General features: G+C 44.3%; 2 protein-coding genes across 2 annotated transcripts; both read right to left on the bottom strand.

Annotated features, from left to right (window-relative positions):
- Positions 1 to 7,222: 7,222 nt before the first annotated feature.
- On the bottom strand, positions 7,223 to 15,297 carry SYNJ2BP (synaptojanin 2 binding protein). Its single transcript, XM_068397878.1, has 4 exons — positions 15,143 to 15,297; positions 10,553 to 10,689; positions 8,930 to 9,025; positions 7,223 to 7,896 (listed from the first exon to the last, which is right to left on the bottom strand). Exons 1-4 carry the CDS (start codon positions 15,207 to 15,209, stop codon positions 7,756 to 7,758), a joined length of 441 nt encoding a protein of 146 aa, XP_068253979.1. The 5' UTR covers positions 15,210 to 15,297; the 3' UTR covers positions 7,223 to 7,755.
- A 4,584-nt stretch (positions 15,298 to 19,881) lies between these two features.
- Positions 19,882 to 22,065, bottom strand: LOC137661735 (disintegrin and metalloproteinase domain-containing protein 20-like). The gene is given in 5 exon segments (XM_068397360.1): positions 19,882 to 19,926; positions 19,928 to 20,763; positions 20,766 to 21,283; positions 21,285 to 21,957; positions 21,960 to 22,065. Coding segments are annotated over 5 exon segments (2,178 nt in total).
- Between the last annotated feature and the right edge of the window lie 65 nt (positions 22,066 to 22,130).

Genomic DNA, 22,130 nt, shown 5'->3' with positions numbered 1-22,130 from the left:
GACTCAGAAGCCCCACACTGCTGCAGGACGTGGATGAAGGGGCCTAGGAGCTTGGTTTCTGCAGGGAAGCTCCCAGCATAGAGGAGGACTGCTATGCCAGGCAGACCGCATCTCTGCTGTGTGTCCCACTGATACCCACCCTGCTTCTGCAAGACCTCTGCACTTCTCTGGCCTTACTTCCTACCTGATTTCTGCTCCTTTTCCATGAGACCCCAACATGGCAAAGCCAAGAACACATGAACACTTCCTTTGCATAAGAGCACTTTACAGCCAAAGGTATTATCTTTGCCATTAGAGTGCGTGACCAGCGTGCCTTTCTGTGCATCAGCTGACAACAGCCTGTGGAGGAGCATAAGCAGAGCTGCATAAAGTCTTCTCTAAATTCACTAGAAACCCTTCTGAAGAGTATTATTTACACAATGAAAGAAGAAAAAAATCCACATAATCATGGATGACTACTCACCTTTTAAAATTAAATTGCTGAACTATATTCCCAAACTTTGTACTATACTTGCTGTATTTAGAAAGAAGTGAAAGAAGCCCTAAATATTACAATTCTTTTATCCTCTTTCCTTCCATGTTTTACTGTTTCAGTGATTTAGAAGTTTACTAAAATGTGCTGAGAAGCACTGAATGCAAAAGACCATTTGGTGTAACTGTGAACCCACTATTTCATGTGTTGCCTTTGGACTCCCATACAGCCTACGTACTTGAGTAAAACAGCAAATATTTCACCAGTTAAGCAAGTAATTTCTTTCATACAGTCTCCAGTTCCACCTGGGAATCGCCATGCTAAAAACTTTTAACACCAGATTGCTAGTATCTCAATCATTCCAGATTTTAAAAACACCTTTAAGAACCCAAGCATTTTCCTGCACTAATAAATGTTAAGTAACCATAGAACCATCCAACTTAGACTATTTCCCATTTAACAGCTTGATGTCCTTCAATTAATGTCAGCAATCTACCTTGAAAACAATCTATGAACTCTAAATTTTAAGTGGTTCAGGGAAACAGAGCTTCTAGTCTATTTGCATGAATGTTATTAACATCCAGAGTAGCTCTAATGGTTCATCAAGTGCTTATTACTAGTTAGACTAAAGTAGCTGAAGCAGGTGGCTGTCAAAAATGAAAAACCAGCATGGCTTATACCTTATACTGCTACTGCCCCATTCCCAGAAAACACTGTGTTTAAATCAGCCAGCCCCAGCTGTGTTCCTCCACTTCCCCCGCCCAGCCCAAGCAGTCCTACTGAACGAGGTTCAGCTGACATTTCTTTTAAATCTCATTTCCTTTTCTTTAGGAGCACACTTCCCTCACACACTCATTATGAATAAGAACAAACAGGTTTTCTTCAGCCCCTCTTTTCTCATCCACTCTAAGTCTCTCCGAAAAACTTTTTCCAGGGATGTTGTTAGCCACACGTATATAGACAACCCTACTCTCAAGCACAAGTACAGCCGTCTTTACAGAACTCTGCTTGTCTTTGCTAAACTTTCTCTCTCCTTTCTCTGGAAATACCCTGTCCCAGCAGAAGAACAACATCCCTAGCATAAAATGCACTTCTGCTGTACTTTCCCAAGTAGTGGATACAGAGTCATCTGCCTGGTGAGCCCTAAGATCTGCCTGTCCTGCCCATCCAACCCACAGCAGGATATTGGATACAGATGGACTGCCATGCTCTAACAACAGGAAACATCTTTTCTCACAGCACCACTATGATCAGGAACTTGGAAAGGTAAGACAGTCACATCATAAAGGCAAAAAGGACAGGCCTGGAGCTGGGAGTTGTCATGACATCAACACAGGTCTTCAGAGGCATTCCCAAAACTGGAATCCACCCCTTATTGCTGTAGAGACTGGACCATCCTGCTTAAAATACTGATACTCAGCAAAAGCCTCTAGTGTCCTCATAATCAGAGAGTGAAGTTCCTAGGGCTTCTTTGGGCTCAGTTCAGAGGTGAGCAGAGCCTCTTACTGCTCCAACTGTGCAGCCTCCATTACCTCAGAGGAGAACACACTCATGCTTAGTGTTCTGGTGATCTGTCCTCCAACACCTGACAAATCAGCCAGAATGAGGGCAGTCACAGAACTAAGTGCCAACATTCATTGCCAAAGGGAAGAGAAAAGGAATAAGTAACACCAAGTCCAATAGCTAGTTCAGAGCAACTAAGGGGACACAGCTGAATTAACAAATATCAGTACCTGCTGACACAGAGCAAAAGCAGCAATTTTTCTATGACAATTGCTTTTGTGTCACAGCAAAAAAATGCAAGCCAGGCACAAATGCTAGGCTGCTGAGAGGTGGTGAAGAAGGATGAGAAGGAAGAGAACTTTACCAAAGGGAAACATGGCTGGAAGACCTGGACACAAACACAAGCATGAAAGCTTGGTGAATGATCTCCAGTCATTCACATGCCACTTTGAAAAACTACCCTACATACTTAGCACAGGTATTCTTCTTCACTAAGAATGCCAGCCGAGGAAAGTTGGTTTTGGCAGCCAGGTAAGAGAGATACAGCTCACTCTACAGTGAAGTTTGCCTGTGATCAGTTACAGCTGCAGCAGCAAGGCCAAAAGCTTTCAAATTTGACAACAAAAGCTGTTTTGAGTTTGCACAACGTTGCTCTTCATTTAAGCCCGTTGTCTCTGTTTAGCCCACACCCAGGTCTAAACAATAACCAGTTGTTCTATCACCCAATCTCCTGTCCCCAACTGAGAAAGGGAACTGGGAAAAGGAGGGAAACTCACAGGTTGAAATCTAAACAGATTTAATAAAATAAGAAAACCAATATTAATACAAAAGACACAAAAATATTTTTAGCTCATAGAGCAGTGGCAAGTCCCTCCACAGAGAGTAACCATTAAAAAGAGAGGAGAAGGAGGGAGAGAAGAACAGAGCAAAGAGCACCAACCATACCCAGCAAGCCTTCCAGTTTATAGTGAATGTGACATTAATGTTATAGCACACACCTGTGGGCCAGCCTGGGTCAGCTGCCCTGCATTTAACTGCTAATGGCCTTGATCACCATACCACAGCTGGCCACAAACTGAAACAAAATGTAACAGAAAATTGATTCTATAATTTTATCCCCATGAAACCAGGACACCCGTGTACGTTCTCATCACACATGGATCCTTCTTCAAGGAAGCTTTGAAAGGCCTGGAGTCTCCCTCAGCTGAATGTGGTCAGAGACAGAGCAGAGCTACAGAGAGGACATGTACCAAGCACAGCAGCACGGATGCAGCATGAGTCTGCCTAAAGCTAGTCATGAGGAAAACCCTGAGGACAAGGGTATAGTTAAGGCCCTCCTTGAGACTTCTCCAAGTAACCCTTCCCTTGGGCCCCCAGCCTGTGGGACACTGTCCCATTAGTAAGTTACCTGAGTAGAGGAAAACAACTTCCAGAGGTAAAACCCACATCAATAAATTAGGAAAGAGGATGGGAGGAAGACTGGCTCATAAAGCTCACCTGACCTGATTACTACCCTTGTATCAGCTTCTGCCAGCAAGAGAACAGATGAAGTTTACTGACCACTCAGATATAATCTACTTAGTACTATGCAACATGCTGATAGATGTATTTTTTAAAAAATCAATGCTATACACTATCAAAATGCATTCGTTAAACGGACAAAGAATCCAATAATCAGGAGATACCAACAGTTACTGAAAAATTGTAACCATGGGGGGAAGTTGCCTCTGTATCAAACTCCATTCAGTATTTTCACCAATGGTCTGGCAGAAGACAAAACCAGTACTGCTAAAGATAGTGGACTGGTAAATAATACAGCAGACAAGGCAGAGAGAGAGTAACCTGGGCCTGCCAGTGTGCGCAGCCAATTCAAATAGGGGATGCAGTCATCCAACAAAATGCAAAGTCAGACACCTTCACCCACGCCATGCCGGTCACCGGGTATGGACAAGGATTTAGAAGTCATAATATACAGGCACTTAATACTCATTTCTAGTTTCACACTATGACCAAAAGGTATCGCTCTTTTGATCTACAAACTGGAATTAAGAGAATTTACCTCTCATGTGGCAATGGTGTTTATTCAGTGGTTTACAGATTCCTTGGGGCACTTGAGAGAGCAAATGAAGAAGGGGAAAGCTGTATACCACTTCTATGAGATTTGTAAAAGTTATTTAAGAAAAGACAGCTCTTAGGAGTTGGCTTAACTTTGCTTTGCACACGTCTGCACCTTCACCAAAAAATTTTTAAGGGTTTGCAGATAAAGATGATATGGAAAACTCCTAGTATATGGCATTGGCGTGCTCAATAGTGAGACTGCACACAGTTGGGGTGTCTGGATTTTACAAAGCAATACCAAAACACTGGGAAGGGTGCAGCCAGCCACAGAAACTACTCCAAGAGAGAATGTATCTTACACTGAGAATCTTAAAGGGCTCAGCTGGCTTCATTTCTTAAAAATAATGTGAGAGGTAAGGCAATGACAACATACAAACCCCCTCATAGGGAGGGATTATCGATCATTAGAGACCTCTTTAATCTAGCACAGAACAACCTAACAAACCAGTTGTTGGAACCTAAAGGCAAACTGAAAGCAAGACACCTTTCCCTCCCACACGCTCCTTTCTAGTTTGTTTTAATTAAAAAGTCACAGAAGCAGCCCATCTTCCTATCTTCAGATCAAGTCTGGTTTCTCTTTCTCTTGTTATACCTAAGTCAAATACGTATTATTAACACATACAATTCCAGAGACTCTGTGAGAAACAAATGCCTAGAATACACAGGAAGTCAAACTAGATGGATTTGTCTTTAAACTATGGATATGAAAATCCAGGCTTCAGCAGGTCAGTAAGTTCACAATAAGGTTGAGGAAACAGAAGAGAATGGGAGAGAAACATGGGATTTAAGAGTTTCAGCTGCCCTCAGTATTAATGGCAAATGAGTTCTTAAAAAAAAACCCAAACTTATAAATTACAGTTAGGATGCTTTTTATGTCTGTCTTCAAGATTTCAACTTATCTTGTTTTCAAAACCCAGAGATTTAAATTGTAACAAAAGCTAAAACTCTCTCTGATAGCTTGCATTTACAAGCTGTCCTCATTAGATGTTTTTCTAATTCACTACTTCTGCAATGACAGAAAATGTATATACAGCATTCAGTGTAAAGATGAAACTCAAGGCTACAGATACCACAAGGTGGAAAAGACTTTGGAAAACACACAAAGTTTAGGTGAGACAGTCCAGCTGCTGAGAGAAAGTAATATGAGCCACAGCTCACAGGAGAGTTTGGGGTTGAGGTGTATTTTCCACAAGGATTTTGTCAATAAACGAGACAAGAGGTGGCTGGGGATTGGAAAAGGGATTGTCTGGTGGTACTCAGGCACTGGTTTGAAGGCGGCAGACACAGAAAGGTGTTGCTGTGGGTTAAACTGGACGGTTTAAATTCTGAGTGAAAACTACTATTCAGACTTCTGGAAAAGCCACTGAGTTAATGCTGTGGTATTAAAATTATTCAGTAATTGTGAAAAGAAATCCAAAGGAACAGTATGCACCAGAAGGGACTTTTCTTGCTCAGTAAGCCACATCAATTACCGGGGCATTGGATACAAACCTCCCCCAGTAATAAGCTGCCTGCAACACAGATGGCAATCATGTCCAAACAGTATCAAAATCCCAAAGCTGAAAGGTGAAAAAAAAAACCCAACTAAAAACACCCAAAGGCTTTACTTTCTCTGCTTACTTCGGTGGGAAATGAGTAAAACTAACCACTCCCTTCTGCAAATCCTCATCCTCCTAGCCTGTTCCACATACTCCCTCTCACAGAAACTCAACTCAGCCAAGGGCTAACAAGAGGTTTTTCACAGACAGACCTTTTTCTTACTGTCTGCATCTTTATTTTGATGGCTGGGATATAACAGCATCAAGTTCTAATAATCTGTCTTAATACACATGTGTGCTCCACATGGACACCACAGCCAAATGTTCAGAGCAGGTTACAGACAAGCAAGCTGGTTCATGCTGCATCTGCGAAGATCTGTCTGAACAGCAGCCCTTATGCTATCAGGCATAAGTGGTTTGCAGGCCAAGGCAAGTCACCACATGCATTGGCCCAGGCCATCCAACACCAATATACATTCACCAAACATCAAGTCTGTTCCCAAAGTCCTCTAAGAACAGGGGCAAAATTCCTCCTGTTTCCTCTTCCCCTTACACTAGAGCAGTTTATAGGTCAAAGTGAGATTTCATGTGGTCTAAGTGCTCTGAAACTCTCTGGTGATTTAGGAACATCATGTATGACAGCACACCATTTCTATCTCCGGCAGACAGCAGGAATGGAGTGCCCTGAGCAAACACACAATTCCAAATACATCAGCCATGTCCTGCTAGAATAATAAAGAATGGAGGTAAGTAAAGCACTGAGACACCAGTTTTTCTTTCTTTCAATACATATATTGCATATGTGATTTTTTTTTTGGCATCATACAGACCAGACCATGCATTTTGCTTTTCTTTTACACAAAACAACAAAACACATTGATTTCTTGGAGACAAGAGAAACAGTTCAAACCCCACAGAGCTCCTGTCAGCTGGGGCATTTAAAAACCATTCAAATCACAGTGAGGAGATGAGACCCTGCAGGTAAATTCAGCAACACGCTTTCCAGAGCAAGGGTCTCCCCCTTTGGTTTTACTCGCTAAGCCTTACCCTGGCTTACACCTGCCAGTCTATCTTCCAAACAACACATCAGTCTTCACAAACAAGCAATAGCCAGGACGATCCCAAGCCTGCTCTCAGCTTCCCCCTTTCAATCATCATAAGATTTTCTGACCGCAGAAAGCAAGTTAGCTGCTACAGGAAACTTTAAAGTACTCCCTGTGCAAAAAAATAACGCCCAAAACAGACTTTTAACCTCAGAGATGCAGACTTCAACCCACTTGATGGATGGAGGGACTATTGCTTCATTATTAATTTAAAAACTCTTCCTGCAGCTTCAGCATGCCCAAATGTCTTGCCATGTCTTATCCTTGTGATTCAGCTGTTTGCCTGTCTCTCTGGTATGCTAGCATTTTGTGGAAAGCTTTCTCTTACAACTCTGACCCAAGAAAGAGCAGTCATTCTGACAATCCAAGTCTTTTCCTAGCAGCAGGCTACCTTCTATCTTTACAGAACTGGTAGAATACCTCACCAATACTGCATATTACTGTTAAATCAGCAGCTACGCTGATGATATTACCTATGAAACCACAGATTAGATTTTATACATTTCTCTTAAGGCATTTATTTAGCAACAACCAACAAAAATTCAATGGAAAAAATAATATACCCTCCACATTGCTTCTCTTTATTCATGGTTCAGACAGGGATCATTAGTTTCAATAAAAATTCAGTAGAAACAAGGCAAAACCTCTAGTAAATATTTTTGATTTAAAACCACCCCAACCCCCACCCCCTTTAACCAAAAGTCACATCTTAAAATACAGAATAGATGAGCATGGTTGAAAGTTCATGGTGCAAAATAGAGGAGGATGGCAAACCCTCCTCAGATTTGTCAAAAACAGAGCCATCCCACTCTATACATGAACACAGTCATCTCCCTTCCTCTTTTCCTCTCTGCTTCCATCCACCCTGCAACAAAATCAATATATAAAGAACACCATCAGCAGCTTTATGATAGGCAATGATCCTTTTTGACATCAGTCTGTGATAAGATCGTTGATTCTCTATCTTTAAATTACATCATAGCTGTGTAAAATATGCAGTGAGATCCAAAACGTGAACTCTTCACATCCGCTGTCGATACCTCAGCAAGATCCAGACTGCTGCCGCAGCAAGTGCTAGGCCTGGCACAAGAACGGCTGCTAGAGGTAGCCCACCTGATTCTCCATCACCTCGATGACCCACAGGGCCATTTTGTGACTGCAACTACAAGGAAAAAAAAGTATTTGTGTCAGAGCCCGTCACAGGAGAGCCCCCAGTTCTGTGTCAGGACCAGGTGGTTCTGTAAGGATATGCAAGATGGTTTCCCCAGGTACCTGTACACTCCACACATGGGAGGGTTAGAACGGCTTTGGACGGACTGAGCTTTTCTGCAGGGTACCCAGTCACTACCAGGCATCCTCATGTTTCTCTGCCACTTTGCAAACTAGGACTATAACAGCTGGAGCAGGGTAGATCTCATACAGCAGAAGCAATGACATACACATACCCAGTCATCCCTTGATGCACTTCCCACCACACCATCTCCTGGTGTCTTTCCCAGAAAAAGGGCATCACTAATTCTATTTTTCTTACCTGCCCTGTACACTGGTCCAGAAGATTTACTCCTTTTATTAAGGGAGTAGAAAAGGGGCCTCAACCCACCTCTCCCTACCAGCATGCTTCAGGCTGATCAGTATTTCCTTTGTCAACTTCAGTGATTGATAGCCAGGGATGTTCAAATGACAACGGTGGATTAAGGATTCCTCTCTTTCTATATCCAAAATGGTGCCAGTATAAACTATAGCAGCCCACATTTGTTCCTTTGTGGTGGGCTGCACACACATCTTGACACTAACATGAGTGGTGACCTCTGAAACAACAGGGGAGTTTTGTCTCCAGTAAGATTTTTTGGCCTCTGAAACAAAACTGGAGAACTCGAGATTCTGTCTTCACAGACAAACCTTTGCCTCTGAGAAAGGAGATCTGTGAGAAAACACACTGTACTCCAGCAAAACAAAGACCTGGTGACTTCTCCAAACTCACCTCTTCACTGATACTGTTACAAACAAGTAACACACAATGATTACAGCTCTGGTCAACTAGAGAAGGCCATAGTTCAAACAAGATCGTTATATGCATAATTCACACTGAGCACCTGGACATGGTATTTTTCTGCCTCATGAAATACAGAGCTATCAATCATAGAAACCAGTCTAAACTGAGCCAGAAATAACCCTAAGAAACAGGTAAAACATACCCTGCGCTGAATTTTCAGTGACACGTCACAGCCTGCATTCCTGAACAGTTCCACAGCATCCTTGTGCCGCAAATCCTTCAAGTCTCTGCCATTGACCTAGCAAAAAAGGAAAAGCAGAACCAGTTGCTGAAGGCCAAAAAGCAAATTTTTAATGATGCAGGCTAACATTGGAAGGATAGGAGATAAAAATCTTCCTCTTTCACAAAATTCTGCGTTTGGGGTATGATAGTATCATCAGCAAGATCCATATTCATCTGTTCATATTAAAGATGTATTTTTATATGTTGAGATATAACATGAGAAACTGCAAGACAAAACACAGAGGTACTGAAAAAAACTACCCAGAAGCAAAATCAGAATATAAGATGACAGTTGTATCAATAGCAGTTTCTTATGCTGTTGCTTTACTGGAAACAAATCAAAGGTGTAATCCTGACAGCTAATGAAAATAAAAGAGCAGCTACAGCAAAATTATTATTATGAGTCTCTTTCCCACACTGTTCCCTCTACTGGCGTACCTTTGAAACCTGTTTGAGTGTTGTAAACATACATTTAAAAGCACATTGATGTAACAAAACAAAACAAAGATGACTTACATACATATTGGCATCCATTTCAAAGTGATAGGATTTTTCTTAATTTAAAATAATATCTCATGGCAGAAGTTTTTATAACCTACTTGATTTCATTCACTAGCTAATTATATTCATCCTAATTTTTCTTTTTCATCCCCATTACCCCTAATTGTGTCCCCTTGAAATCACATCCACTGTCTCCCTTCTCTTGATACTTAGACTCCCCAAACACAAGTACATAAATATTAAACTGTCAAGAAAAGATAGGATAATATTCTCTGTTTAACTTAATATCATTTTCTGGATCAATAATAGGCTCCAGTTAGTGCAAGGCACTCTACAGAGGCTAAAAAGATCACATGTGAAACATAATAAGCAAGTATCAAATAAAATTAAGGAATATTAAAAGATCATGTATCACACTGGGAGAGCCTACTTCTTCACTCATCACTTTGTAATGCATATTGTCTTGTATGATTGCCAACCGTCTGAAGAATCAGCGGGACTGAACCTCAGTCACTTTAAAACATTCTTCTAAAAGAAGAAGCAGTCTGTATTATTGCTGATGAGCTGCAATGAATGGTTTTATGGCCTAGAAGTTATATAGCCTAAAAATCCCCTTGAGCACAAGGACCAGTAATCACTGACTACCAGTCAAAAAATAGAAACTTAGAGGTGGGAGACTGATTCTTTTATTTACACATCTGTAAATGACGATCCATTGTGGGCAAGAGAAGGTCTGATGGATTCTAAAACCTTAGGGAGCAAGACACAGAGGAAATACAAACACAGCACCAAGGAGTGCTTCTGAGATAAGTCAAGAAGGCAGAAGAGATGTGCCCATGTGTAGAGGCACCCATCTCCCTGGCGCTCAAAGCTGTCCCCAGACCCGCAAGATAGCTCCTTCCATGGAGGCTCCTCAGCATCATCTAATTGCATTCATCACATCCTTCCTCTCTGTGCACTGCGATGGCAAACCGGCATCTCACATCACATCACTAATCACAGCACTGCAGGAACACACAGGGCAACAGAAGAAAGGGCTTACCGCTAAAATTTTATCTCCTTCTTGTAATCGGCCATCAAGGTAAGCTGCCCCATCCTTTTTGATCCGGCTGACATAGATGCTGCTGTCATTGGAAATGTACTGCTGATCTGTCCCACCAACAATGTTGAAGCCCAGCCCTAAGGTAAGCCAAAGAGAAAGCTGATAAGAAAAAGCTCAAAGCTTCAGACATTACTGCTGTTGTTGGGGACTGCACCCTCTCATGTTGTCCTGTTTTCTCCACAATACTGAAACTCACAGCACACATATCTGGATCATCCTTTCCAACCATCACTGTCTAGAAAAGTTATTGTCATGAAACTTGTCTTGAAAGCAGAGGAGAGATTCTGAATGCCTGAGGGCCCAGATGCTTCATTCCATAAAGCATCCATGAGCCATCTTCAGGTGGGTGTTGGGGAATACTGAGGGACATGCCATCGTTTCCGAGATGCTGATTCAGCCCTCAGCAGGAATATGCCTCTTCAGCATGAATATGCCTCTTCAGCACAGCATGAAAGGAAAGGAAAGCATTCTGCATTTCACAGGAGGCTATAGTAAATCATTACCTTCAACCCACAAGAAATCATGCCTGACAAGCATTTCACAAGCTGAGAAACAGAGCTGCGAAAAGCAGGGAGCATTAGACCCTGTCTACAGATGAGGAAACAGGGAAGAGGAGCTGTGCTACCAGCTTGTGGGCACCTAGAGCTCAGAAGGCTCCCCTTCCACATCTAAGGAGCTGGAACTGGTGTCCTTCGCCCTCAAGAATAAGATTAGCTTAGATGCAACTACTTCAAATTGTATGTAATCACTTCATTCTGTTTTAGGAATTCAAAACATGACAGGAAATAAAGTTCTCAGATTTAAAGCAAAGCAAAAAGGAATACACATACATTAAACAGAACTTATGTCCACATTTTTGTTATGTTTCGTATTGTTCTTTAAAGTAAGCCTCGATGACAGATCTCTAGCTGGAACCAGCTGCTGGGTTAAAGTGCAGTTAAAGATTAAGACTTCTTATTTCATCAAAATCCAGAAGAACAAACTGAATTCAAAATCTGGAAAACGACAGGTTACAAGAGCACATTCCTCAGTGCACATGCAGCTAAGTTTCTCTGTAAATAATAATACGTGACAAGGGATGAGAAAGATTCCCTAAGAAGAGGCTTGCAATGAAAAAAGAAAGAAAAGTCAAGGGAAAAGAAAATTAAAAAACACCAAACGTACAATCAAAGTAAATGGAGGAAAAAACCAAACTTTTTTTCCTGACATAAACCAGCCATCCAAAACCTATTGTCAAGAACAGATGAAGGCAAATTCTCCCCACGTTCAGCCAAGCTGATTTATTTTCTCTTTCTTTCTTACTTTCTCTCAAAGTTGGGACTAGAAACTTTGAGGAGAGTTGCAAATGAAACTAAAACCATCTTGTGCCTGCTGGGAAGCAACATTTTAAATCAGTCATAGGAGATCAAAGGATATACAAGATGAGTCATGCTATTTTAAGTGTGCATCTACAGCTGGGAAGTAAAGAAATATTAACAGCAATCTTGCCACACCTTTTTTTTTTTCCCTTCCCCTTCCTGGCAGCTTCAGATAAACGTGGAAGAAAATGGAAGCAGCGGCAGATTGAAGAAACACATTTCAGCTAGATTAATATCTATTCCAAGAAGGGACGTTGTGCACAATAACACACCCTTTGATGGGAATTGAAAAAAGAAAAAATCCACAAACCTAAAAATTATTTTCCATGAAGCCAATAACCTAGGAATGGGGGGAATCAATACTACAGAAAGTATAAGGTTTAATCAACATTTATTAAAAAGCCAGAAAGAAGGAATCGGTTTCAGAGTACACTGATTCTCTCTCACATATATAAAAAACCCCAAATATATATATATATATATATATATAAAAAGTATACATTTTGCAAGTTTTCACCCACAATCAGAAAAGTAATCAAAAATCACAGCTTTCATCAGCAGAGGCAACATGAGATAGGAGCAGATCTTCGTGACAAAAAGAGGCAGCAGTTCATGCTAGACCAAGTAAAGTATTCACAGGGCTTTTTCACTTTGTCTTTCCTTTCAAGCACTTAAACTTCCACTCTGGCTAAAAATATCTTCCCTGGCATTCCTTGAGCTCTCTGCTATTCTCCCCTTCCAGCTCATGTGGCCATACAAAGAGACACAGAACAATTGGGAGAAAAGGAGCAAGGGGAAGAAGAGAGCACATGGCACTAAATCCCTTATCTATAAGGGACCAGAAGTGGAATGGCAGAGCTTTAAAAGCAGACTCTGGGCTACACTTCTGATAGTCCCTGGGGCTGCAGAGCTCCCTATGCCTCATTTACCCCCCGCCCAAAATGTAAAAAGTCCCTCAAAAAGACATAAAAAAAATCATGATTGGTGGGATTAGGAAAAGACAGATTGAATAATATTGCAAATTGAGCTGACCAAGTTATTTAGTTTTCCATAAAACCAGATTTTTCTTCCTAATTTCAGCCTAGTACTTCAGAAGGAAATTTGAAAAAGAGAAGACACATACACACACTGTTCTGCCGCTGTGAATACATTCAACTCCTCAGCAAACTTTTGCCAGAGATGTTTAGCATCAGACCTATTTTTAAAAGTTGCAGTCAAAACTCCAATTTGAGAGACTACGGGATTACACTGTGCTTTTCAGAGAACAGCATTGTATTCCTTCCACAGAAATGAGTAATATTTCACATGGTAAATGCATCAAGGTAGTAAGGGGCTGTAGGACCTTCAAATCAAGTGACATAGTTAGAAACCTAACTCTTAAAATACACAGCCCATCTTAATGACACGACAAATGCTTCTCGTGGTAATCAGATTTAAATTGCTGTGGCCACGTTCAAGACCTCTCAACTCTGCCCTTCAACATCCCCTTCCACCTCCCTCAAAATTAGGATCCCAAATGTATGGAAACAGCTTTCCCATCAGAACTGGCTTCATTTAGCAAATAATTTTCACAGACAAGCATGGCTTCATTAGGTTGAGCTTGTGGCTGTGCAGGGCTACGCAGCTTTCAGACCAGTGGCCACTCCGGTGAGCGGGGGAAGCAGAGGGCTGCCTGCTGGGCTCACCGTTTGAGTTGCAATCACTGGCATGGGGGCCAGGACCAGCCCCAGCCCCGCATGGGAACTACCTTCACCCTGGAGAAAGGAAAATGGCACATACGACAACGATGCGGGTGCTGCAGGTCCCTGGAGAGCCTGCGGAGCCAAGGCCAGCCAGCAGCCGCACACAGCAGTTGTGCAGTCAGAAGAGCTGCCAGGTTTTCTTTCATGCTCGTTTTAATTAAAGAGAAGGGCTCATACACCAAAGTACAGCTCTAGCTCCAAAACCTCCCGGGAGCCTGTGGTTCTTTGGAGCCAGGATTTTGCTCCAGAGCCGTACCTTTGGTGCCAACTTGCTGCACTTCTGAAAGTGCAATTTGAATGGCATCATAAATCCTGTAAAAATATGAGGGCGGACAGGCGTCTGCAGGCTTCTAGGAGAGCACTCACTGCTGTGACTGGAAAAGTAAAGCCAAAACAATGCCCCACAGACTGCCCTGTTCCCTCTCCCTTCCAGCCAGTGCTCCTCTCACTCACCTCCCCGAAGCCCTCTCGAAGCTGACAGTATGGGGTACGGTCACACAGAATCACAGAATCAATCAGGTTGGAAGAGACCTCTGGGATCATCAGTCCAGCCATTGCCCTGACGATCACGATCACTTCCCTAGACCGGCTGGCTACACTATTCTTAATAGAGGCCAGGATGCCATTGGCCTTCTTGGCCACCTGGGCACACTGCTGGCTCATGTTTAGCCGGCTGTCGATCAGCACCCCCAGGTCTCTTTCTGCCGGGCCACTTTCTAACCACTCTTGCCCCAGCCTGTAGCGCTGCAGGGGGTTGTTGTGGCCGAAGTGTCAGGCCTGGCACTTGTTCTTGTTGAACCTCATGCCGTCGGTCTCGGCCCATCTATCTAACCTGTCCAGATCCCTCTGTAGGGCCTTCCTACTCTCCAGCAGGTCCCTTTGACTAAGATTTTTCTTACCGCCCCCCCCCACACACACAAATTTTGGGTATCCAACACGTCTGAGTGCTGAGCGCCTGCCACCTCACTAGAAAGCAACAAGAGCTGCCCGCGGACGGCAACTCCCAGGAAAACCAGGTCTGTGCTGTTTCACGCCAGACACCAGCCGCAGCCAGCGCTCCTGGCCGCTGCTCTCGCAGCAGACAGAGCCTGACCCAGACAGCTCTCCCTCACGGGTCACGGGCTCTTCCCGCAGCAGTGTGTCCGCCACGGGCGATCTCCACGGGCACGCCGGGGCAGGAGAGGCCGTTGGGGCCGGGAACCTCAGGGGTGCCGCCCCAGTGCCCGCGCACTGCGCTCACCGTCCTCACCGCCGGGACCCTCCTGCCGCCACCCCAGTGCCCACTCAGGCCCCCCCGCCAGCCCTCACCACCACCCCCGCGCTCCCGCTCCGGCCTCCCCGCCCCGCCGGGGGCTGTGCAGGCCTCGGCGCGGCTGCCCCGGCCCGGGAAGCGCCGGGGGCCCGGCGAGGGGCAGCCGCCCCCGCCTTACCTGAGGGTCTGCGGGTGAGGCTGATGACCTCCTCGGAAAAGGCCCCGCTCGCCACGCTGCCGTTCATGCTGCGGCCGAAGGTGAAGTCGGCTCCCGGGGCAGCCGCTTTCGTTTCCTCGGCCGCCGCCGCCGGAGGGCCGCGCCGCGGAGCGCTGGGAGTTGTAGTCCGCTCCCGGCTGCCAGCCAGGGCCCCCGGCTCGCCGCGGGCAACCGGCCTTCACACCGCGGCCGGAGAGCGGCACATCCCTCGGGCTGAGGGCCTGGGAGCTGCGGCGGTCTGCGGAGCGGGGCTTGTCCCCCCGGGCCCCCAATGCCTCCTGTGATGGGCCCTCGCCGCAGAGCCGGGAGCGGACTGCGCCCAGGGGAGCCCTCGGCCCAGGGGAGCCCCCGCAGCCTGACAGGGGTGCACGGCCCAGCGTCCTCCTGCCCCCAGGCACCTTCCCCTGCCCCTACACGGCATCTTTGCCTGGCCCCGCTTTGCTCCCCAAGCTGGAGATGGGTTTCTCACGAAGGTTAGGGACTAGGTGATAGTTTGCTAGGGTGGGTGTAAGAGAGAAATGAGAGATGTGTGACCTGCTCCCAGCCCTTTTAACTGGGAGACACACAGCAAACTGAAAAGCAGATGAGACAGTGATGGGCAGAAGCAAAAGCCCAGGTAGCACAGGCAGCATCCATGCCAACTCCTTGTTATCTTGCAACGCAACACAGTGGGAGCCTTAGATTCATAACCACAAATAGCACATAGAACTGCTGTGCTGACTGGCACCATTGGGAACGATAAATACTTAACCATGTGCTGTAGAAGGTGTTCAGTTTGAGGATTTGGGAAATTCCCTCAAAACTATAGAACAAATAAATACCTAGCAATAAGAGGCAAAGTAGTTCAACTTTCCATCTAACAGAAGAGCCGCTTGAACCTGGGACTCCTGTACCTCAGGGAGTTCTTAAACCAATAGATGACTGGGAAAAAGATCACAAGGAAAAATTTATCCCTATTTATTTCCTTATTAAACTTTATCCTTATCTATTTCAGCACATGCTACAAGTGCTGAAATACAGACAATGACAACAGGGAACAATGAACAGGCCCTGGTGCAATTTAACCACCTAACTGCTTGGCACTATTAGGACAGACACATCTACACACTGAAGGAACTTTTCTGATGAAAATGAGGACCAGGTGCTCTGGTCTTCAGTGTAACACTACCAATTTGTTTGTTTGGTATTGCAGTACAGACAACAAATATTTTTGACTGCATTCATTCCAAGATTATCTGCACTTTTGCATTCCTGAATTCAATAGGGAGAGGCAGCCTGGATGCTGGATCTCTGGATTAGAGGAAGAGTGTGCCACATGCCTTAATGCTACAACATTAATGCTCAGTGCTAAACTGAGTGCTAGAACACCTGCCTCAGAGGTGGGAGACAGGCATTAAAGGCCCCATGACACCTGCAATGGTGAGCAAAACCATGACTTTTCTGTCACAGCAGGACTTCTTAAACCATTAAGCACAGCATTCAGTTTCATACCTGTTTCAGTCCAGTTCCCAGTTATGTTGTCTTGGATATCTATACTTGTTTTTTACCAGTGATTAAGAATATTGGAAAGCAAAACTTGCACAATGGCCATCAAATATTTTTCCTCCAAACTCGGGTTCTGCTCATACAGTACTTGGCAAACTCCTTGAAGATACGTATTGTTCCTTAGCAGCAGTTCTAATGTATTTTAGAGGTGACAGTCTTGGCTTAGAACAAAAACAATTTTATCTTGATCTGAGATAACTGCAATATTAAGAGCTTTTTTTTTAAAGTCTTGTTTAGCCAGGAAGAGATTTCAAACAAGAAACATGGGCAAATCATTGTTGTAACTTACTCCTAGGCAGCTCCAGGCTTCACCCACCACTACTGGCCTGCCACATGTTAACAGCTACCTAAGACTTAATACCTTGCTGCACTGGCACAGACCACTTCATATGTCTTCATAGTCAGACACTTCATTCCAGCACCATTTCACATACTAGACTGACCCACATCTCTTGGGAGATGGAGCAGCAGCATTTGCAGGCTGCCTCTTCCATGTTCAAATGACTTATACATTAGGCAAGTTCTCGCATCCATTTAAAACATTAAAAAAGGCAATTAAAACTAGGAGAAAAACAAGGGAGGGAAACTGGAAAGATTAGGACTGAACTTAGACTTGCACCTTCATACCACAACAGAGTAGCGGGACATTCCTAACAAACCACCGCAAGTATCAAGTTATTCGTTGCTATGGTGAAATCAGAAACAACAATATTTTCACAGAGAAAACCCTTGTGAGGGAGCTCACACATTTTATAAAACATACACTGGGTTTGTTGGGATGCATGTTTGTCTTGCTCATATGGCCTAAGCAGAAACAGAAGAAAAGTGTACAGAAATAATGCTGTCCAAACTTGCTGAAAACCTCCTCCCAATTAACAGTCATGGGTTTTTAGATCAATCTTTAAGCATAGAGAAAAATTGAAACTACAGCATTTTATTGCGTTGTCTCTTCCAAAACTGCATTTGCAAGTAAGCTTTCTAGCCTACATTGTGCTTTAATTTACACCTCTGTCTCTTCAGTATGCAGGTCTGTAAATAAGAACACTCTGACTCTCTTACTGTTTCTCTGGTCTCAACATAGATCTATACTCAGCAATCAGATATATACGAATATATCAATCAACAACAGCAGGCCATCAAGGTGGCAGCCTGAGAGTTCTGCCACTGATGTTTATGTATTTAAAAAGTGAAATAAAAAAGTCTGCCCATACTTACCAGTTGTGCATAGCTAGTTGGAAGGTGCTGGGTGTAGTGCTTGTCTTACTTCTTATCTCCATCTTTCACCTAAGCCACATCCCCCTTGTTTGTCACATATCCCTTGCTTTTCACATCTGAATTAAGATTGTTATTTCTCTGAGGAAAGAAAACCCTCTTCCCCCAGCCAAAAAAAGTCTCTGCTTATAAGGAATAAATTTGGGGAGTCAGTCAAGGGGCAGTTGTCTTTTGACATAAATGCGGGACTAAGTTTTCTTCATCTAATCAAAACCATCCATGTTGCATCAGGACAATAAGTGTAGCCTGCTGAACAAACAATGTGTTACCTCATTTACCCAGACAAATATAGATAACGATTTAAGGACCCATTTGCTTTAGACAAAAAGCCATGAAGAACTGTAACCACATCCTTTGTATTTCACATCCAGTCATAATGTAATCAGCCCTTTTTGGATGCAGAATACAATAATTAGAAAAAAACACACAGGAAAAATGTGTATTCTAAAAACATAAATGTCATGCTTGGGAGGCAGCAAGAGTTTACCATCACCATGTGCAGAGTCACCAACATCTTCCTTCCCAAATATTGCAAGTGGTGGAGTACTTATCCTGCCTTTATAGAAAGTTTGTTGAAAATGGGTCTTTGCTTTCCAAATACAAATAATTCTTTTGGTAGCAGACAAGTGCATTATAGCCTTTAATCCAGAAACACCAGTCCTTTAAAATAAAGTTTTCACTGTAAATCTGGACTACAGACTCCTCCTTCTGCTGATCTGGTTGAAATATCTAGTCACTTCTATAATATAAATAATAAAAATAAAACTTATTGAATGGTATTTCCACATCCCTCATATTTTTTCATAAGTTTGACATATTTTATCTCCTGTTAAAAAATTCAAACATACAGTGCTTCTGTGTGGCACTCCATAGAGCTGCAAGGACGCATTCGGTAATAGCTTAAGAAGCAACCACATAGAAAACCAAGATAAAACCCCTGAGATAGTTAGGTAAAACACATCTATCAAATATCGCAGGAATTCTGAGTGGGGGAGACTTGCAGAATAGTTCCAAAATATTTTAGAAATCCAGTTACCTTGTGCAACCTCACAGACGGCTCCTCTCAGTGACAATAAAATACACAGCACTTCTCAGAAGCAGCCAGCAGTCAAAGCACTGCAAAGTTTCCAGAAAAGAAAGACAACTTGTTCTTGTGAAATCTCAGGTTTGCTGTCACTACACTCTTGACTGATGGTTCAGAAATGTAATGCCTACTGGCATGATCTGGATAATAATTCTCTGCTGTCTCACAAAATGAAGACCCCATTCCGTATGGTCTACCTCCTTCCTGCAGGGCTGCTCTCTGGAAACAGTTGGAAGGGCTTATGCCACAGACACCTGCATCTCACTGCAATACCCATTTCTTGCCTGTCTGTGTGTCACAGATGTGAATTAAATGAAGACTGCAAGAGCAATTTTTTTCTCTTTGGTTGTTAATTAATGACAGAAACAAGATGTTCACAACTGGAGAAAGCATTAGATGAAGGAGTAAATTGGAGCAAATCATTTATTTACACCTGTTTTAAGAAGTTTACATTTGTAAACTGTTGATATGAAGCATAAAAGCTATACCTACAGTTTGCCTAACTAGTTCAGTTTAAGACCTCACGGTGCAAAAAAAAAAAAGAGCACGCCTTACTGCCTGCATTTATTAACTTCAAATATACAAAGATAACATTTACTCTGCATTTAACGATGTTACATGAGATTAGAACTATTCAGAATGTGTTGAATTATTTTGATGAGTTGTCAGCTGGCTCTGCTCAAGGGAGATTTCCCCAGGAGCATCCAAAGCTACTGCTTGTTGGTCTTCAGGAAGTGCTTTGTGGTGGATTTTGACTCACCAGCAGATATTCTCCTTCAGGAACTGCTTGGCATTTCCACTATTTGAAACAACTGCTATCTTCTTCTGTGGAATTGGGCCTTTTTCCTCATAAGCCATCCCACTATTTCCCGTTTATAACATATGGCAAGGGTTACCCCAAGGATACAGAGAAAAAGTCGGCTAAATACTGTTAATCCTGGTTTTGCTCTCTGAAAAATCTCCCTGGCTGGAGGGGGCCCACTGTCAACGCTCCCTCCAAGTCCTTCACTTTCACAATATGGAGGAGCCCAGCCATACCTGCAGTGAGAGTTCTTACAATTGTTACACACTCCTCTGTCGTGACACACTGTCATGTTACAGTCGTAGTTCAGCAGTGATATGCTGGTACATGTCCTGTTGATACAAAGCTTATCACTACCACATGGCGTGCCATCTTCCACAGCCCCCACATCAGCTATTGGCATCCTTACGTGATAGTCAAGACCCCAACGCCTTTTATCTCCAACAGGGGTTTGGACTAGTGTTACGTGGTTCTGCAAGAACGGCAATTTGTCTATGTTTTCACACTGCATCCTACCACATAAGATATTCTCAATACTGCATTTTGTAAAATGGATATTGTTATGAATACCACAACTCCCAAACCGGTCACCTTGAGTATTCACTGCTTTGAAGCAATCTAAAGGAGCAGCCCTGGCTTGTTTGCCAAAGAGATGCTGGCACTGTTTACTGTGGGAAGAACATTTTCCTCGATAGCAATAAGCACCATCTTTGCAAGGGGTTCCATCTTGTATGTACACGTCTGGTGGGCACTGAGGGGAAGTCCCATTGCAATACTCTGGCAGGTCACAGTCACCAGTACTTGCTCTGCAGAGTGTTCCTGCTGGAAGGAGCTGACAGGTCTTGCAGCATTTTCCAGAAGCACAGACTGAACCTGCATAAACACACAGTTTGGGTGACAACAAGGATCATTTCTGCAGTTTGATTCTGAACCACAGTCACATTGCTCTCCGCTTTCTACTATCTTATTCCCACAGTATTCATGCTTCATGGTGTAGAAAGTGCCAGGTGCTGGTGGCTGATGAATGCAGCCAGCGGCACACCCAAGCAGGTCAAAGTAGTCTTTGTAACTGCAGTCACTGAATGCATCAGTGTCGACATCACTTTTGTACATAATGCATTTCTTCTGTCTGCATTTACAGCCTGGTTCATCGTGGTGCATCCCAAGAATATGGCCCAGCTCGTGGACAAATGTGGTAATAAATGAGGACAACTTCCTATCAGTGAAGGAAGCAACTGCTGATGACCACTGGTTATCACATATGGACCCCAGAAACGCCAATCCCAGTCTTCTTCCAAAGCTCTGAAATGCAAATAAGTGAGCAGTATCATGGGGCATCCACGGAGACAGGTCTGACTTCCGCCATCTGTTAAAGTTGTCAAGTGCCTTGTTGACAGTTTGTAATGTTTATAAGGTTGCTTTTGGTCCAGATCTCCAATTCCACAAGAAACAGCCAAACAGAAAGCTGTTCGTACAGAGAGCCCCCAGTGTTGATGACTTCTATGACTTGCCTCAAGACTTCAGATTCATTCCTGCCCGACTTCACAAACTGCACGTTGTCCACGACCACTACTATCTTCACATAACTGACGTGCGTCCACCAGTCCTTCAGCATCTCCTCCTCCTCCTCTGCCCAGGGGGCCTTGAACCAGGGCAGCAAAGCCTCTTGGTGCTGCAGCTCCTCTGGGGTCAGCCCACAGGTGGGGCCCACAGGGTTGTTGGCTTCCTCCATGCGGTAGAGGATGTGCCGGAAGGCTGGATCATCAGGGACAGGTTCGATCTCGTAGGTGCCATCCTCCACCCAGAGCATGCAGTGGAGGCCCCTGCCGCAGGTGCTGAGGGCCACCAGGGAGCCAGGGCTCCCCTGCACCTCGCCCTGGTAGAAGCAGTTGTCCTGCACGAAGGGGTGCTCCTCCCAGTGGGCCCTGTCCTTGCCGTAGGTGACCAAGGTGAAAGGGTGGGAGACCAGGCCTTGCCGGGGCTGCAGGTGCAGCACCCACGGCCGCCCCTCCACCTCCAGCCAGTAGGAGACGGCCCGGGGGTTGGTGTCAGCCCGGGGGCTCAGCTGCTGTGCACCGTCACCCAGGAGGCCGTGATGCGCAGCTCCCCGGACAGGTTCCCTGGGGCAGCGGGGCACCCCGCCAGCCCCAGCAGCACCAGCAACCCCAGCAGTGCCCTCATCGCTGCTGCCCAGTGCCAACCCACACCCCGCTTTGCGAGGCGATGGAGCCTGGAAGGGCCCTGCC

The sequence above is a fragment of the Nyctibius grandis genome, chromosome 4 (assembly GCF_013368605.1).
Source record: "Nyctibius grandis isolate bNycGra1 chromosome 4, bNycGra1.pri, whole genome shotgun sequence".
Classification (NCBI taxonomy): Eukaryota; Metazoa; Chordata; class Aves; order Nyctibiiformes; family Nyctibiidae; genus Nyctibius; species Nyctibius grandis.
Note: the sequence above shows the minus strand (reverse complement) of the source record. Positions and strands in the feature narration are given on the sequence as shown.

Bases quoted from the DNA above. Each gene is read 5' to 3' on its own strand.
- SYNJ2BP (XM_068397878.1), bottom strand. From the start codon at position 15,209: ATGAACGGCAGCGTGGCGAGCGGGGCCTTTTCCGAGGAGGTCATCAGC. The intron at 10,690-15,142 runs GTAAGGCGGGGG...GGCTTACCTTAG, and splicing joins CCTCACCCGCAGACCCTCAG to GGCTGGGCTTCAACATTGTT. The intron at 9,026-10,552 runs GTAAGCCCTTTC...CTTTTTTGCTAG, and splicing joins AAGGAGATAAAATTTTAGCG to GTCAATGGCAGAGACTTGAA.